Raw genomic sequence first — 19480 nt, forward strand, 5'->3', positions numbered from 1 at the left:
CTTCAGGACCGACTGTTTTTAGTTAAAATTTGAAATATATACAAGGGAGGTCAGGATGTCTGCGGAAAAAACAAAAGAAATGGCATTGGCATGGTTCATGGGAAATGCATTTAATTTCACAAGGAGATTGCTTCCTAAGTTTGGTTGTGGTGCTCAATAAGTTTTAAATTCCTAGAGTGCCATCAAAGCTCTGCAAGGTTATTCAAATAAGGTTGCATAATATATGCAGAAAAAGGGTGATAAAGTAGAGTCCGACTATTTTAGAACCCCTTGATGTTGTTATGGTGAAAATTGAAAAAGTGTATTAGTAAAAGGATAAAAAGTGTGTAGAGATTTGTTGTAACCTACACCATAGAGATACAGAATATTGGCAGCTAACCTTAGAATCAAAGAATAGAACGCATGTGGTGCGCTATGAGGCCCATCTGTTCAAGGTGATACACTAGTATCAATTTCTAAAAGAAAGAATATATGAATGTTATTGACATTATTTGTTATAGAGCTCTCCTAGATGACAATATAAGTTGCGGGCTATAATACCTGAGAGCGGCTACCATTCAAGCAAAAAATCACAAGGGACGATTTATTATTTATATGTCCAAATCCCGTTCTTAGATACCAGTCGCATAGAAATAAACTGAAAAGACAAATGAAACTTTTAAGACTTATAGGGAAATGATGCAGGGTGATAAGATGCAGTGTATACTATAGATTGCGTTACCTTATCTAGGGTTGTGATTGTACGCCGGTAGATAACCCAGGAAGTGATGTTTGATATTTTCTTTATCGCTACATCATTTTCTTTTTGTTCTTTATTAGTAGGGCTATCCAGTCACAGAAAAACAGAGAAACTTTCTGGATTTTCCATTGTGACACAGTTCGCAAGGGCCTTAATGAAGAAATAATTTGGATCATTACTTAACTACACCCATTTGGATCAGTTCCACGATTTCACACCTCTATTTTGCAATGGGCGAATAGATAACAATTACATCAAGGATGTCCAGGAGTATTATTGGATTTATGAGTCCCCTGTACACATGCATAGGAATTTAAAACTTATTGAGCACCACAACCAAACTTAGGAAGCAATCTCCTGGTGAAATTAAATGCATTTCCCATGAACCATGCCAATGCCATTTCTTTTGTTTTTTTCGCAGACATCCTGACCTCCCTTGTATATATTTCAAATTTTAACTAAAAACAGTCGGTCCTGAAGAAGGTGGTCTCCCACTGAAACGCGCGTTGACCGCGATTTCGTTCCCATCACAGTGACATTGAAGATTGCTAATTTCCAGCCTGTCAATCTGATCAAAATTGACCAATCCAAGGGTCCGGTGTTCTCCCTTTCCCATGATTTCCTTTAGTAACCAAGAAATCTATGTTTTCTTTTGAATGAATGTTAGTATGAATGGTCAGTAAGAGTTTTCTTTCATGTTTTTCTGTCTAGGATGTTATAGAAATTGAAGTATTTGATGTTTAGGATATTATTATTAATATTTTTTACCATATCAACTATGTGACATGTTTTCACTAAAAATGTAAATGTATTTCAAAAAACTGAAAAAAATACTTCCTGCTTAATCTCAATTAAAAATAAAAAAAATCTTTTTGACTTATAAAGCACAAAGGACTAATTATGTTTTTACAAAGTCAGTGATACAATTTGAAGTGACATTTGGCATGCTGTTTTGGTAATATGGAATCTAAATAGATCAATTACTTAATGACATAGGCCGGTTTAGAGGTTTGTTACTCTTTTCCTTTTTGTCCGCTCCCTCCTCTAGGGCCTTAACTTACATAGGGAGAACCTTTGCCTTCAACACAGTGCCCTGGGTACCTGTGGTACCATTTACCGAGGCCGACCTGTGGCCAGAGATGCCAATTGGGTTAGTTTTGGTAAAGAACACAGGCCCTGGGAACCTGATTGGTAGGGACCCAGGGCACACCAAGAAAAAGTGCATCAGTAGTCTGGCAAAAAGTGGGGGGGTTACTGCAACAGAAACCCACTTTCCTACACCCCCTTGAAAACAAACTGCAAAAAGGCACATAAAATGAAAACAAAATATTACTATGATACAAAATAATCTTTAAATTTGACAGGCATGCGTAGATTACGAGACACTTTAATCAATTAAATGGCAGAACCTCTGGCGTGTTGATTGTACTTCCTGCACCGGAGAAGAAGACGAGTATTATCTAAAAACTCACACCCTCCAATATACGCTTGATCTACTGCATCACTAGGGACTTGAGAACTAGCCTGGGAAGGTGCAGCATTTTGATCCCCCAAAAATCATACCTGTCATCAGGGTGTACTCCCTTGATCACCATACTTTTGCGTGCTTGTTCTTCTGTGATTCTCACAACATCACTCCTGCTCCACCACCCCTTACCTTGCAACAGAAGCGAACACGAAGACCATTTAGACTGCCCCTTCTTGACTCTTGTGGGGATTCTTAACACTCAATCACCTTTTTGTATTACACATGTTTTAACTTTGTCTTTCATAACATAAAGTTCCTTTGCATGAATTTATTTGCTTCGCAGCAACTCTGGATGAAATGCACTCTCACTCCTGATCTTTCCCTTTGTTAAATTCCCATATCAAATCTGGACAAATGGAACACCTGGGAAGTCTTTTGCGCAACAGAACGAAAAGACAAACTCCTGTGGTGCTATGAGGCATGACCAAATAAGACCAACATTTCTTGCACAAAAATCCCTTCACCTCATAACCCATGGCCAATGCAGTTTGAACTCTCTCTTTCAAAAACCTATTCATGCGCTCCACAAGACCATTAGAAGACGGTGAGTGGAGAGCCACTTTAACGTGCGTAACTTGATGGTTTTCCAGAAATAATTTCATTTTGTGAGAAACAAAATGTGTGCCATTCTCGGTGATAATTTTCTTAAGTGCAGCTTCAAGTAAAAAAATGTGGTGTAAAAATTTAACAATGGGTTCAGTATTGGGACTAGAAGTAAAATCCATACACACCCACTTTGAAAAATAATCTATTAGCACCATCATGTATCTACCTCTGACTAGCTGGAAGCAACTCAAATGGCCCAGCAAAGTCTAGAGCTGCCTTTTGCCAAGACTTCTGGAAACGGTACAGGAAGAAGAGCTGTTTCACATGTTTTCCAGTGCTTGTCGGAGAACAAACACACAGAAAAACTATCCACAAAACACATACTTTGGTCTCCTATGATGGCCACCAATAGAACTGCTTGAGGGCCTTAGAAGTGCTGCTGACACCGAAGTGTCCCTTATGGGCCTCTTCAATTAGAGCATCTTTTAATGAGGAAGGAGGTACACAACGGTCAGATCGTAATAAAAAACCATTGACTACAGATAACTCCTCTGAGACTTGCACACAAGGTCGTAATACAGCGTCCATACTTGTTTCCTTAGGTCAACCATTCTTTACAAAAGAAGGCAATCTTGTTAAAACAGGATCAGAAGAGGCAGCTTCCAACCACCTCTCATGCGAAATGGAGCCAGAGTTATGCAAAATATCCCCCACTAATGCCACTACACACTCTTGTTCACAAACATCACTCTTGGTGTCATCAGACACAGGAAACCGTGACAGAGAATCAGCATGGCCATTTTTGCCCCAGGAATATACTTCAAAATAAAATCAAACTCCTGCATCTTGGACAAATGTCTAACTGGGCATGCAGAGGCTCTACCAGACCCCTTACCATTTAACACATGTATCAGTGGTTTGTGGTCTGACAAGATGTCAAAATGTTAAAACGTTTTTATATCTTTCCACCGTCCAGGGGCAGGCTAATGCCTCACGTTCAATCGTGCTGTTATGTGTTTAACCCACAGAAAGAGAACGTGAGGCAAAAGCAATAGTGTGTTCCTTTCCTTGAATGAATTGGGACAAAATGGCTCCCAAACCCACTTGACTAGCAAATTCTGTAATCACGCCTTTGGTACCTGCCAAAAATGAAGAAAGTGCAGGAGCTGAAATAATAGGACCTTTCACCTCCTGAAATGCTTTGTGAACTTCATCAGACCATATGAATTTCATGCCTTTTTTCAATAGGTTTCTCAAGGGCTGCACAATATATATATAACATTTGCCCCAAATATTCCAAAATTCTGAGCATTAAGCCTACACCTGTCTGCATGAATGGTAATGCCAAAATCCTTGAATCTAGAGAAGACTGTGTTTAACACATCATTATGTTCAGACAATGATTTGGTAAAGATGAGGACATTGGCCTAGAAAGCCTGAATCCCAGAAACACCCTCTAAAACAGTGTCCATGACTCCCTGAAAGACACTGGCTGCAGAAGCCAACCCAAAGGCAAGTCTGGCAAATTTGAACGCTCTAAATGGCGTGACAAAAGCTGTGAGGCCTCATCCAGGGGAATCTGATGATACACGGATTTAAGATTGAAAAGAGTAAAACACACAGAAGATGGCAAGGTTTGTAACGTAGGGGCTAGCGTGGGCGCTCAGCAGCACAGCTCTTCAGCTGCAGCGGCCTGCGATAGCAATAGCGATGGTGTCTGTAGTAAAACAAGGGTGGGCACTCAGCGGCACAGCTCCTCAGCAGTGGCGGCCCAAAATAGTGATAGTACTGATTCTCGTAGTATACTCGTGGTAGGACCAATGCGGGCACTCGGCGGCACGACTTCTCAACTGCAGCGGCCCACAATGGCGATAGCAGTGGTTTTCGTGGCAAGTCAGATGCGGGCACTCAGCGGCCCAGCTCTTCTGCTGTAGCGGTCCACAATGGCGATAGCAATAGTTTCCGTACCAAGTCAAATGCGGGCACTCAGCGGCACAGCTTCTCAGCTGCAGCGGCCCACAATGGCGATAGCAATAGTTTTCATAGCAAGTCAAATGAGGGCACTCAGCGGCACAGCTCCACAGCTGCAGCAGCCCACAATGGCGATAGCAATAGTTTCTTTAGCAAGTCAAATGCGGCGTTCCCCAGAGTAGGACTAGAGACCCTGGATTTCTTGACAGAGGCCTCACCTGCAAGTATGATTCCCTTCAATAGGAAACCAAGCTGCTGACGAATGAAGTCTAATGTCCCTGAGACTTCGGCAGGAGGCAAGCTCAAATCAGGCCCTTAGGTAGTTGCTTCAGTAGATGGATGAATGTTTCAAAGTCCTTTTGCTCTTGTTACGCGGACAGAGGCTGGTCTTCGCATCCCGAAGTTACACACCCCGGAGGGGTTTCAGCTCAGATCTTTATACCCCAAAAGTCTTTGTTCTTGAGAAAGTCACAAATCAGTCGACCCGGCCAGAACCACTTTGGTGTCAACTTGGGTCACTTTATTTATGAGGCGGCATCCTCCCTTTCAGGGAGAGGGGGCCCACCATCAGATGCCCAGTGGGAGGTGGAGCCATCATTCACCTTGCCAGGCACAGCCCTGCTCAGATCAAAGGGGTTACCCCTCCTCATACTTCAACGGCAGATTCCCCCATTCGACCCAGGTCGGCCTCAGCCTGCCCTGGCCCTCTAAACCAGATGGCCAATACACATACCAAGAAAACACACAGGAAGATTTAGACAAAAAGATACCTGCTTTCCAAAAGGTAGTTGCACACTCAGAATATAAAGACAATCACCACTACTAGATGCACGTTAATATTTGAAGCTCAAGCATACCAAATTCGACTTTCCTAACATGTTCCTTGGCACTACTAAGACTATACTAGTTCATATAGTTAATTTATAATAAGGAGCATTCGCGCTGTGACACTGAATGGCAGTGGCACTTCGCCCAGAGCGTCTAACGCAAGCAACCACGAAGGAGACAAAAAGTGACAAAAATAGAAGGGAGACCTACACCAATGGTGCCAGGTCTAACACCCTGTAGCTAGTTTTAATCCACTTCACCACTAGCACTGGACCCCTCATGACATCCTGCTAGCTCACATTGGGTTTTAGTAAAAACCACTCTTACAAACTAAACATTCCTGAGCTCCTCCCTCGCAGCAAGGGGGGCTGTAGCACGCACCATGACTAGGCTTCATGGTGCGAGGAGGATTCCCAATGATGAAGCATGCCACCTCTGGTGGGTGAGGGAACCCGTCCTTTAAAGGGACGCCTTCTTCTGAGTCAGCCCTTCCTGTTTCTTTTCCCATGTCTTTTTTGTTAGACCAGAGGGCTCTTGTGTGTTTGTTCTGAACTTGCTCAAACATGCCCTATTTTTTATTACGAATACTGCAATTTAATTCTATTTCAAGTTTTCCCTTTTCAGTAAACTTCATTTTTACTGAATTGTTGAGCCACACTCCAAAGTCATGTCAGCCAACATATGACAAAAGTAACTTTAGTGGCATTTCTGCCTCTCAGGACTTCACGAGTGAGGCAGAATGTTTCCTATGTTATATCTTTCTACATCACACCAGGTGTGAAATGTGCTAAGATAGAGCTGAAACTATACAAGTGCGTCTTACAGCAAGTTTTTCATCACATTCCATTAATGGGTCTTCTTCATCAGAATGTCAAAGATAATGATCCTTTTTCTGAATTGACTGAGCCACGTGTAAAACAAGCATTAAAGATGCAATAGGTCTCGCCTTTCATTAAGTTAAAACCATTTGCTTTCCTATACAGTACCATTAGAAAAGCAAATGGCTTTAACTTAATCAAAGGTGAGACCTATTGCATTTTCAATGCTTGTTTCGTCTTGGGGGACTGTCTTCAAAGTAAGCAGGAGTGAGCCGGACCTAGACGCGGGCGGGCGCGCTGGCGGCTGTTTAATTGAGCATTTTGCTGTGAGAGAAAGAGCGGGCAGGGGGAAGGAGAGCAGCTCGAGAGAGACCCGGAAGGGGGTGGGCTGAGGGGATAAGGGAAGCGAGAAGGGCAGAGAGAAAAGGAAAGCGAGAGTGTAGGGGATAGAGAGACAAAGAGAGGGGGAGAGCGAAAGTGATGGAGAGAAAGCGCAACTGTTGAAGAGAGAGAGAGACAGAAAGAGAGAAAGTGGTGTAAAGAGACAGAACGAGGGAGGAGAGCGAAACTGATGGACAGAGAGACAAAAAGAGGGAGAGAGCGAGAAGGAAAGCAACTGATTTAGAGAGAAAGGGAGACAGAACAGGGGGGCGAAAGAGATGGAGAAAGACCCAGAAAGCGAGGGAGAGAGTGAAAGTGATGGAGAGAGACAGAAAAAAAGGGGGGGAGAGCGAAAGTGATGGAGAGACAGAAAGAGAGAGAACGAACGAAAGTGAGCAAGAGAGACAGGGAGAGAGAGAGAGACAGAGAACGAAAGCGAGAGAGAGAGGAAGCGAGGGAGGGAGAAAACGAGAACAGAGAAAGGGAAAAATGAGGAAAGATGGGAAAGGGAAGAGAGATGGATGGAAATGGAGAGGGGCGGAGGCAGAGATACAGATGGAGAAATAGAGAGTGGGCCAGGTGGAAGAGAGAGGGAGAAGGGAGAAGCTTATGAAGAAAAGGAGACAAACAGGAGCGACAGAGAAAGATAGAAGAGAGGGCAAGAGGTAGAGAGAGACGAGTAAGAGTGTTGAAGGATGAGAAAGAGAGAACCAGATAAAGGTGTGAGAGGGAGGTAGGAAAGGAAGAGACCGAGAGAAAATTTGAGAGAGCGAAAGAGGCCGAGAAATGGGGAGGGAGCGAGAGCGCGAAAAAGAGGAGATGAGCGAGAGTGAGAGGGGTGGAGGAGGCGAGAATGGAAGAGAAACTGAGAAACAGATCAAAGAAATGAGAGAGAATATAAAACAGGGTGCTGCATCCTTCACCGATTTTATAACATCATTCCGAAGTCAAGTTTTATCAAATGATGATTTCTAAAGCTTAAGGGAATTCTTTACAGGAGTCCTAGGGCTGGTGAGGTGCAAAATTGTAACCAAGCCTTTTATCACTGATGTCCTGGGGCCTTACCCTGCCACTGTGCCCAAAACAAAGCGACAAATAACACCAAAAACACTCAACCCTCAGGGAGTGAAGGTGAGCAGACCAAAGCTCACTAAGGGAGGGCTGTGGGGGTTACAGACTCAGAAGTTGGTAAATATGTAAGAGTTATAAATAAATCACTGCCCAGCCACTGGTTTTATATAAGAGAAAAAGTACCACTACCACGCAATGCAATACCGTACGCAAAAAGTCGAGGGGAAATGGTATACTAGACAAGGGGTAAGGTAACCTTTTTCAACTGGTGGGGGCAGCGCATACTGCTTAAACTGTGAGTCGCCTGGAGGTTAATGAGCAGCGCTTAATTTGAGCCGGTGGTCACAGTTGCGGGCCACCGGCACTCATATTTTGGTAACCAGCACTTATTTTTCCACCTCAGGCATTTCCCGAGTGTAAGAGAGGGAAAAAACAGAGAGCGCAAAGATAGAGAAAGACAGGAAAACCTTCACAAAGGCAGATTGCAGGAACCTGCAAATTTGAGATAAAGGGGACTAAAGTGCCTGAAAGTGGATTAAGGGGGGAGGATTGGCCGGCAGAGGAAACGACTGGGGACAACCATTGTCTGAGGTGTGGGAGGGAAGGTGAGGAGGGGGCACGCGATGGCGCCCCCTCACCTCTTCTGAACCATCCCGGAGGGGAGGAAACGTGCGCAGCGGGATGTATCGCTCTCCAATGGCCGTTGCACACTCGCAGGACCGCGACAAGTTATAAAATGCTGGGAAAATGCCCCCCCTGGCCGTGTGCAGCTGTGCGACCCCAGCTGGCGGCCGCTGGCTTATGTACGGACTTCATTATCGCCCCCGCTCTTGTTGCAGACTGTTTCACTTGCCAACCCATGGTGCTTTTATCATTTAGAAACAAGCTGTAAAACAGGGACACAAAGCCGAGCTACATAGAAGGACAATCAGCGTCACCTTCACAAATACACGGTGCGTGGGGCACGTCGACGATCCACGATGAACCGATAGAGAAACGTGTACACAAACACACTGCCTCCCGGCTGCAGCTGTGGAATGGAATAATAAAGTGCGTACCCACTACTTAGAAGACAGTGTCTACTGCCGCCAGTAAAACATCCAATCCCAGTGGGCGGGGCCAAACGCGAACAGGGTGGCAATCAGGAGGGATTAAAATACCTTCGGTGCAATCATTGCACCCGCTTTTGTATAATTCGTGACGCCACAAATGAAAACTGCAGGTGGAGCAGAAACACAACTTCGGAATCTGTATTGATTCCAAGAAGCTCTCGAATGCCAAGAGCAGTGCATGCGCGCTGCTATCGCCAGCCGAGACCTAAAAAATGACAAGCGATTTAAGCAGGCATATTATGCAAAACATTTTAGCGATAAGAAACATTCTGCCTAGAAGAAACATCTAATGAATCAGAGCTACTCAATACATGAAATGGAGCCCATGTAGTTCCCGAATTGTATGCTATAGCTAGATATCCCTGGAAAGCTGCCATAGACATGGTGGAATAATTGTGCACCTTGTCTAACATAAAGAAACCAATAATCTTTAAGGAGTAAGAAATTCAAGAAGCATGTAATGGCTCTTCAAGCTTTTCTATCAGCTGGTAGGCTCCAAATAATGAACTGAGGTTCTAAAAGATGTAATTTTTAAGTAGAACAATAGCAGTCTTTTTACATCTATGTTAGGCAAAGCATCGTCCACATGTGAACTGTGAGACGTAGGATGGAACATCGAAAGGACAATTCCTTGCCTTAAATAGAGTTCTGATAAAACATTATTAATAAAGGAAAGGTTTTCCTGGAATAAAAACGTAATCCTTGTGAAAAAAACAAAAACAGCCCTCGAGCCAAGCCGTCACCAAGCAGGCTGCATTTCTTATCATTACATGAAGCAAAACACGATGGGAACAGAACCCAAAAGAAAGCTTAAGTCCTGCTGAGTGGTTTGATCTCTTATAGGGAAATAAATATATAAAATAATCAAACATAATTTATTCACTTTATTCCTGATGAAATTCATAAACCTTGTTAAAATATACTGATATAACAGGTAGTGCTTACAGTAATTCATTTCCAATCCCCATTAAATAGGACAAGTATATTGAATCATCAATATAAGCTGTCAAGTAAACGATTTACTTTATCAAGGGCCCAACAGAAGACTGTGAGCCTTTTAGAGATTTACGCCTTCTGAGCTGAGACTTGCCCACCCCGAGGCCTAATCCTAAATTTGTGGTTGGGTATATTCAAATGAAGATAACATAACTCTTCCAAAAATAAACTTATGAGTTAGCTAGTGGAAGATACAAGTGTAGTACTAACATGTCATGTTCCTTAATTTTTTTCGACATTTATTATTTCGCATGGTTTTTCACAAACTCCTTTGGGGATTTCCCCATTAATATGGCCACCTCATTGCCGGCATCCGCTGATTTGATATACACTGATGACATCAGATCAACCTGCACGATCATTCTCGTTCCTCCTGCATGGCTGCCGCCTGCGAATGTTACTCTATTGTATCCCTCAATTTTAGCATACACTATCAGGGCTTTTACTCACCCTCACTGTGCCCGCTTCTGTCAATTCTCTTTTTTTTCTTGCACTTTTGTTGCATGATCCTGTTTAATTACACACTTTCTATATGGCTGCACCCTGACGCGAACAACACAGTTGTCCTTTTTCTTTGTTTTCGACAACTTTCATTAGTTCTGGGAGACCACATACACTAACATGGCGACCGATGTAGACACGATGCCGACCGATAAGAGTTTTTCGTAAGTTTTCAGATATTCGTTGTTATCCTAACTTAGTGCATTTTTTCACTCCTCTGGCGATCAGGTTTATTGAAGACTATTTTGTACACTAACCTACCATACCTGGTACATTTAAGCACATAATCCGCTTTGCAGTTTAACGTTTCCAACACTCTGGATTCCTTCACTTGCATTAGGATATGGGTAGTCGAGCGTTTTGTTTCTATACGCTTCACGGCATGTGTGCACTATAAGATTATGGGCCAGATGTACGACCAAGAAAATTGCGCATCACAAATCGCGACACTTTTGCGAGTCGCAATTAGCGAGACGCAATTTCCAATGTACAACAATGTATTTCACACTGTTTGCGATTCCCAATGTGGTCGCAAATTGCGAGGCTCATTAATATTAATGAGCCTCTCGGAATTTGCAAGCCCATTGGGAATGACAGCCCTCCCAGGGACGGAGGTCTGCTGGGCTCAGCAGACCACCATGTCTGGGACTGCTTTTAGGTCTTGCCTGAGCCAGCGCGCATGCTCTGCTCTGCGAGACTTTAAGTAAGGGCTTTTAAACTCCAAACACACGCTCATTTTTTTTTTTTTTTTCTTTTCACACGCTATTGGCCTTTGCATGCGTCTTTCTAAGAAACACAGCACGCAATTGACCCACCTTCTGTCTACTGGGGCCTAGGGTGCTCGGGAGCGAGCATGAGCGCCATCTGTTTCCAATTATCGCGCCTGTTAATTGGAAACAAATGGCGGTCTTCTCCTGCAGTGGCGGGCACAAGCGCGCTCGCACCAATTCCGGGCTTGTTTTATATAATGGAGTGGTGTGTGCAGTAATCTCCTAATACACAGATTTTGCAGAATGAAAAAGAGAGCCATGGTTTGCTGCTCTGAAGAAGAGGCGGCAGGAAACTAGATTTTAAATTCGCCTGAAAATGCGTGTGGACAGTTCTGTCATTTTAAACCCAGCTCCTTTAGGTTTTCATTGTAGGACATACAATGCGATGTGAAAACCTTCCAGCTGACGCTGATTAACCCTGACATCCGAGTTTTTTCAGGGTATAATATCAGCTTTACTAACTGGTGTGCACGTCATTCTTTATGTTGTACGACATCTAGAGCACATTAGCCCAGCCTCGGTTTCCCAACAATTCGAAGATGCAGAGGATGCAAGAAAAGAAACCGAAAGGAAACCTCCACAGCGAAATTCGCAGCAACGCAGAGGTCGAAAGTGGATGCCGTTCCGCTCGTCCTGCCTGTTGTTCATATTAATAAGAGGAGACTAGATAACTGGGACGGAAAATAAGAGCTCCCGCTACCTTTAGCAAGTACAAGGACAGCGCAACTCGCTGTGCCAGTACAGAAAAAGATCACATGGACGATACTGCCCCAAAATAAACCGCCAACGACCTGAGGATAAGGAGAAAGATCTTTGGGGTATACAAGTTCCAAGGTAAGTTGTCTCATTAAACGTTTTATGTGTAGGTTTGAAGGAACAAGCTATTTTGTGCACTTTCTCTGCGGTGCCTTTGTTTTTCTTTGTTTAAACAACTGAAAGCCCTTCTCCTCCAACTATGATCCATAACATGGTGCGTTGGTGACCGGTCAGTACCAATTAAGGTCAAACGCTTCCCAGTTGTAGGAACAGTTTCAGTTGATTTTCACCCACCGAGGGTGTTAGACCCGGACGGACAAAAATCATGCAGGCTGATGCACAAGAAAGCATCACTTGCTTCATGTGAGTTTACTACAGCCAGCACGTCGGAAGAGAGTGAAGAATAAAGCTCTTTTACCACCGCCAACGACTTTACAATAATCCGCTAGTAGCTCAATCTGCCATTGGGGCAAAAAAGTACTCAAATTAAAAATAAAGAGTCGACATGGTGACTATTTGAATATACATAAGGTTTGTGCCTAATTGCAAAACTTTTCTTTACAGCTGCTACAAGGCTTCATCTTTGTTAACCGAAGCAGCCGATTGGCCTGGCTTGTTCTGCAAGACACCCTGGGCATATTTAAGACAAGGCACATGCGGAAATTCAATTTCTTTCCACTGGGGGCTACTCCACAGGAAAATAGAATACCATTGTAAACCATACATACGTAACAACTCGAGCATGTCTACGTATTCAATAAAAGGTACGTCACCCCACGTGGTTTTCTTTTTATATTTTAAGCATCTGTTGCAAAAACTGTGGGGAACAAGCTAACACATCGTGTACACTCAAGCGTAGGATATATGTCATTTATTTAAACTTGAATGGCTGTTTGCAGAACATAGCAAATGCTCATCACACCAGAACAATACACAGTGCATGAATTGCTTTTACTTAAAGTACAAAAATGTGTGAGAATAAGTATGGTCACATATATATATATATATATATTTTTTTTTTTAAAAGAGCAACCCCACTGATAGTACGGGGAGCATTACGTGTATGTATGTTGTCCCCACTCTTCTTACAACCACAAAAATATTATGGATGAGAAAGAAACCATCTTATCGCATCCGGATCCAAAAAAGTCTTTATCTCTGGTTCTTTTTTTCTCGCTCTGTGTGGCTGGCTGTAAATCACCCTGCTGCCTGGGACGTGTGTGAAGAGAGCCTCTTCCAAGACGCCAATGGGTGCACCCCTCCAGCTGACTGAGGGACAGGCTGTCCATTCAGAGACGCAGTCAACCACACCATTGTGTGTGCAGAGCAGACACACATGAGCCAGCAAGTTAGTGCCTGGCTAGTGGACCACTGCCTCATGGGATGCACACCGATAGCGCATTCTATACCACAATCATACTTACAGGCTGGAAGTGAAGAGAAACTTCCTCCAAATTACCTTTGTGTGCGACTGCGCGCCACAATCTCACTGGATCAGTGAGACAGTGCGTGGAGAAAGCCAAATTTCAGGGAACATGTGTACACATACGAAACACCCATGTGTAAGAAAAAAACGTGTATTTGGCACCATTGTGTGCACAGCCCAAACGCATGTGGTAGTGCACAAAGAGAGGTACTGTTCTTCACACGCTGACCAAACCCGAGGCACAAATGTGGAAGTCTGCAAAGCGGCGTGTGGAGAAAGCCTCTCCAAGGCACGACTGTGTCACGTGCACATCACAAACACACGAGTCACCAACGCATCCACACATCAATGTGCTGTCAGAACATGTGTGGAGAGTCACACTCACAGTGAACAGCAGCAATGTGTGCACACTCACCTGCCTGGCATTCTACATTACAAGTCCCAGTAGGTGGCAAGGCCACGGGTTGTGTACACCGCACCCCTCAAGTGCACCACGGACCTGTGTGGATGGAGACATACTCCACAAGCAAAGTACAGGGGCTTACCGTCTTTCATTGTTCCGGCCTGTACTTTGAAGGGAGAAAGCCACCCACAAGCAAGCTGGTATTACCACATGGGGTGCTTTCCTTTTACCTGTTGCATGCATCAGGCTGACTTTCAAACTCTGCATAAAAGCATAATGTAGTTACCTACACTCGCCAGCACTGAGAGTTAAGCCGAACCTGGGCGAAGTAAGAGAACTATAAAAATTGTCTACAATGTAATATTTGGGTTATGCAGCCTTTCACTCCACAGCACAGGGTGCATCTAGGAGATGACATGGGAGCCAGTGGTGGTGCATCTAGGAGATGGCATGGGCGCCGGTGGTGGTGTATCCAGGAGATGGCATGGGCGCCAGTGGTGGTGCATCTAGGAGATGGCATGGGCGCCGGTGGTGGTGCATCTAGGAGATGGCATGGGCGCCAGTGGTGGTGCATCTAGGAGATGGCATGGGCGCCAGTGGTGGTGCATCTAGGAGATGGCGTGAGGGACCTCTGGCACCAAGCACACGCCATTGTTCATGTGCTCTCTGTATGGGTTTCCCCACACCTCACTACGTGACATGCGCCCGTTAGGACTGCGGTCTTCATTTAGGCACTTTATGTGTAGGTATTCTCTTCTGAAGCTAATTCTCAGCTTGTGGACAGCGCTTCATGGAGTTTTAATTTGCTTCCTTTGTGAACTTCCACATGCAACACTTCCTATCTTCTTTTCAGGCAGCCCGTAGGTCTCCACATGAAGCCGCTGCTACATGCATCGGCCGATGGCTCACATTAGCTTGCCTACATCACTTGGTCGGACACAGGACACAACGCTCCATTCAGCAGTCTAGTTCCTGCCCCCAGCTGTTTAGAGTACGTGACCCTCACAGGCGCAGCTGCCTTTAACTTCCTGCTACACTATCATCAGCATGCAAAGATTTATGCCTGCGCTTCCGATAGTGGATACCTTCCGCCACTACGTTCTTGTCTCACTCTGTGCCTTGGCCCGCTGGTATTCAACCCCAGGTGAGCAAGCGACTCTCCTATTTGGCGCTAGTTTAGATCATTCCCTTTTGTTGCTGCTTGTATGTAAATCTGCAGGTCCCAAAGGCAAGACCTATTGGCTATGCCAATGCTTGTTAATAAAGCAAAACCAAAGGGGATGATGGACGGAGTGTTGAAGCATCCTGGGACCGGTTTCTGGCTAATCAGCCGTCATCAGCCAAGCTAGCTTGAATCCAGTGGCAAAGTGAGCAAGGGACCCACGTCTGGTCATACCCTGCCAACTTAGGGCAAACCAAGCAAAACCAAAGGGGATGATGGACGAAGTGTTGAACATTGCAAGCACTCACCCCCAGTCAACTGATCTAGGTTTAATCCATCATCATTCTTTAGCTCACTCCGCCACCCCAGTTCAGACATGGCCATATGCAAATCAGTCTGACCCTGTGCCTCATGAGAACAGTCCAGCCCGAACTGCCACGCCATGTCTTCCCTGGACCGGAAACAAGCATCCTGTGACCGGTTTCTGGCTAATCAGCAGTCATCAGCCAGGCTAGCTTGAATCCAGTGGCAAAGTGCTTGTTAATAAAGCAGCTTTTTAAAAAAAAATGCAGCCCGTTTTCCTTTAAGGAAAATGGGATGCATTTAAAAAAGTAAAATGAAACTTTTCAGTTTCATGTTTTTTAAGGGCAGGCAGTGGTCTCTGGGACCACTGCCTGCTCTTAAAAACTATTTTCCAACATACTCACAAAGGGGAAGGGGTCCCCTGGGGACCCCTTCCCCTTTGCTAGTGTTTACCACCTACTTTCAGTAGGTGGTAAACTGCGAGTGTTTTGCGGCCGCAAAACACTAGTACATAGCATGTTGACTCGCTATTAGGAAGGGACGCCCCTTCCTAATAGGGAGAGTCGCAAATGCGATTTTGCGAGTCAGGGACTCGCAAAATAGCATTTGTACATGCTATTGCCCTTTTTTGCAGCCGCAAAAGGGAGGTTCTCCTGTTTGTGGCCGCAAAAAGGGTTGTAAATCTGACCCTATATCTATTATGAGTATTATTTACCTCTGAGTCACCGTGCACTCATACTCTATGGCATGAATCTGTTTCACCCTGTTCAGGTTTCACTCTTCCAACTTTCAAGGCCTTGACACTTGGTGTCTGGTGATGGATTTCCTTTCATGACAGACGTTTTTTAACTTCACCTCATTCATTTCTTTCTAGAACCTACATTCCCTGATGAAGGGCTTAAAGCCCGAAATGCATTGGGATTAGTTGACATTTTAAATATGTATTCTATCCGTGGATCAATGAACATATTGTCAAAGAAATGGCACTTATCATGAACATATTGGATTATTGTTGAATGAACTATTTCATGAACTGATTAAATGAATCAATTAACGAAATTGTGTATCATTTGATACCTAATACTGATGAACATTGGATTACGTTCCAATTTTTGGGAACTCAGCAGTGTACATAAGGGACGATTTCCCCTACACGGGGCGCACTTTTCCTTTTGATTTCTTCACGCTTTGGATCAGAAAGCAATACCTTACTGCACTTCCTCAACTTATTCAATCTAATACCATTGGTTTTCTTTTCATTTCAACCTTCCAAGTGTGTGAGCCAACTCAATTATATATGGTCATTTGGGCCAATATTTAAGTAACAAGCAGGAGGAAGTCTGGTGCCAATCCAAAGTTGGATGTCAGTAAATGTCCTTCTACTAAATCTAAACAAGAAAGGTCTACTTTTTTCTCTATCCTGAAAAAGAAAGCTTAAGTCTAACCTTCTTGAAGACCTACAACACTATGGCGTCATTACCACATTACAGCCAACTGTGAAATCTCTTGGCTTTCGCACTTGAGTCCGCACATATAGGACATGGCCAAAGGCTCCAAATTCCTCAACACCCTCAAAATGTTGGAGACATCATACCCAAATATCAACCGAGAACAGCAGTTCATGCACTAGTAATCTTTTGCCTCGACTTTGGCAATTCTATCTTGGAATGGTTTCCCCAGTCACACCTAGCCCCACTAAGAGCAATGCTTCGCTCAATGACTAGGCTGTTGATATCATTAAGAATATTTGACCACATTTCACCCAATTAAAGCGAAATTCACTGGCTACCTTTACAAGCTAGGATAATGAATGAATGAACAAGAGAATCTTATATAGCACAAGGCTGCTCCAGGAGTATCCTGGCGCTTAGGTAATCAAAGACGGAGATAGAAGCATGGAACAGCAAGAGTCCAACTCTCCCTAGAATTTGAATCAAACCTTGCTGTCCGACATACAGTGCCATAGCCTCCAGTAATCCTTCCTATCTTTCTACTATCATCCCCATTTCATAAAGACAAATAAAACCATGACATGGAAATCGCCTCAGAATGGCAAAACCTAAATTTGAAACCTTCTTTATTCCTTTCCCGGAGCTGTAATAGCTGCTTGGAACTCACTACATATAAATGTAAGAACCCAATCAACCCTCATTACATTCAGGAAACAGCCGGAAACTGGTCTATTATCCCTTTTTCGTGCTTAGTCCCCTAAGCACCGCTGAACTGTTATTCTATGGATCTGAATGTCAGACAACATCTTTCTCTTCTTTTGTGAGCATCTGCATGTGTAGATTCCACATTCATGATGGTTTCTTATAACTTTTTTTACCTTATCTCCCATCACTTCATTATCGTCCTTTTACTTAATGTGTCAGTTTGGATTTTCCTATGTTGATTTAGTTTTCTTACTGTTGTGTACCAAGTTAAATGCATTGTTCCTGGTTAAACTGCCTAAATGCCCATGAGTACTATTACAATGAGAATTTTAAATTAATAAACAAATTACGTTTGCATCACAGGTATTTTGATGGGGCATCTTGTCATAGTCCTCTAAAGTTCTGAAGTCAGACAGCTTTAAACAATCTGTAAAACCTATGAATCACTATACAGACTTTTAAATTAAGCATGCATGGGTTTGTGCAAAAAAATATATATATATATATACCTGCTCTAAGCTTGTGATGTCCACATAAATATTGCTCTTCGAAGCAAGAGAGCAAGCTTCAGTCACAGTGCGGGAAAACATCTTAAACATGGACCAATCTAGGGGACAGAAAACCCATAGCAAGTAAGATCAGCATATACTGAAACGGGAAATCGCTCTTTTTTTTTTAAGTGTTGAATACATATTCTGTTTCACTTGCCTCTCTTGCCATGTCCACCAGAGAAGACATCAAACACCACAGTGAGAGTCTGTCTCAGCTCCCATGAAAAGCGCAAGCACTCCTCATCCTAGAACAGAGACAAAAGGTTCGAAGGGCAGACAATCAACAACAATTAAAATATATACGTTTAGGAGGTTATAGAAGTGAAGATTTAGTTATCTAATCACAGTCTGGAGCATAATTGTAATTACATTTAATATTCTCTTTATAACCTGTTACTTAAAACAAGACAAAAATATAACCAATTGAAATACAGGACAGTCTGATCACACATGACACCCGCCTTGGGCATGGGCACCAAAACACAAAAACCATACATCGCAAATGCTATGGATTTTATTTTCTATTTTGAAAAGATGTTTGTAAGCTTGAGTAGCACTCAGAAGTCTGTGCTGCTTCACAGTTACAAGTGTTTAATTTGAGTAAATACCTTTTTACTATACAAACTTAGGCATGCTACAACAACTGACATGCTTGTAGTGAGGGAATATGAGTGGGGTGCTGGTGCTATAGAGGGATTTCCACAGAAGAGAAGCACCCTGTCTTGTGGGTGCAGTAGAAGCATAGGGTCCAGCTGGCAAAAACGAACTGCAGAGTTCAAGAAGGATTATCTCAGTGTTCAGGATGGGAGCAGCCCTGGGACGTGGGAGAGCGCCACATGGTCTGCTGGAGAAGCACCGGTGAAAAAAGGGAAGGAGTGGCGGGTGAAAGGGAGATGAACTAGCACGGGGAGTAGGAAATGGTCCAAATAGCCAAGATAGCAGAATGCAGTCAAGACAGAGAGCTTTACAGGCAGACATGCACAGTCAATGGGGGTGAGAGGAGTTGTTAGGGTCAGCACTGCAAGGTTTGGTGGGGAAGAGCAGTAAAAGGTACAGGGTAGCATACAGTTCAGAGGGGAAGAAAACGTGCAGGGTCCAGAAGGGAAAGCGCATGCAGGGTCCAGAAGGGAAGGAGCAACGCAGGGTTGAGTTTTCCTGCAGACCACTATGCCAAAATGTAAAAATCAGCAGGCCTGTGTTTTATTCCAGATATGCTCTAAATAAATAGTTATGCTTAGAAATGTTTTGTAAATCATTCATGGATCTCTAATGTGTAAGCAGCATAGATGAACAAAACTCCACATTGACTATGATAAAATATCAGTCTGCCCCATGTATAATGCGGATAGCAAACTAAAAGAGCCAAGTCCAGCTTTTCAGAGACTACCCCATACGCCCAAATGCAGTTTTTGAAGAAAGAAATGCAGCTCCCTTCTTACTGAAGGAAAGCTTGCAATTGTGC

General features: G+C 43.7%; 1 protein-coding gene across 1 annotated transcript in view; it reads right to left on the reverse strand.

The window, feature by feature from the left end:
* The window catches only part of PIGT (phosphatidylinositol glycan anchor biosynthesis class T), a 253569-nt gene that overhangs the window by 174016 nt on the left and 60073 nt on the right, over nucleotides 1-19480 (reverse strand). The window contains exons 6-7 of the mRNA XM_085618986.1: nucleotides 18176-18263; nucleotides 17977-18074 (exon numbers count right to left, since the gene is read on the reverse strand). Coding sequence (XP_085475112.1) covers nucleotides 17977-18074; nucleotides 18176-18263 — 186 coding nt within the window. The remainder of the gene's footprint in view (nucleotides 1-17976; nucleotides 18075-18175; nucleotides 18264-19480) is intronic.

The sequence above is a fragment of the Triturus cristatus genome, chromosome 7 (genome assembly GCF_964204655.1).
Source record: "Triturus cristatus chromosome 7, aTriCri1.1, whole genome shotgun sequence".
Classification (NCBI taxonomy): Eukaryota; Metazoa; Chordata; class Amphibia; order Caudata; family Salamandridae; genus Triturus; species Triturus cristatus.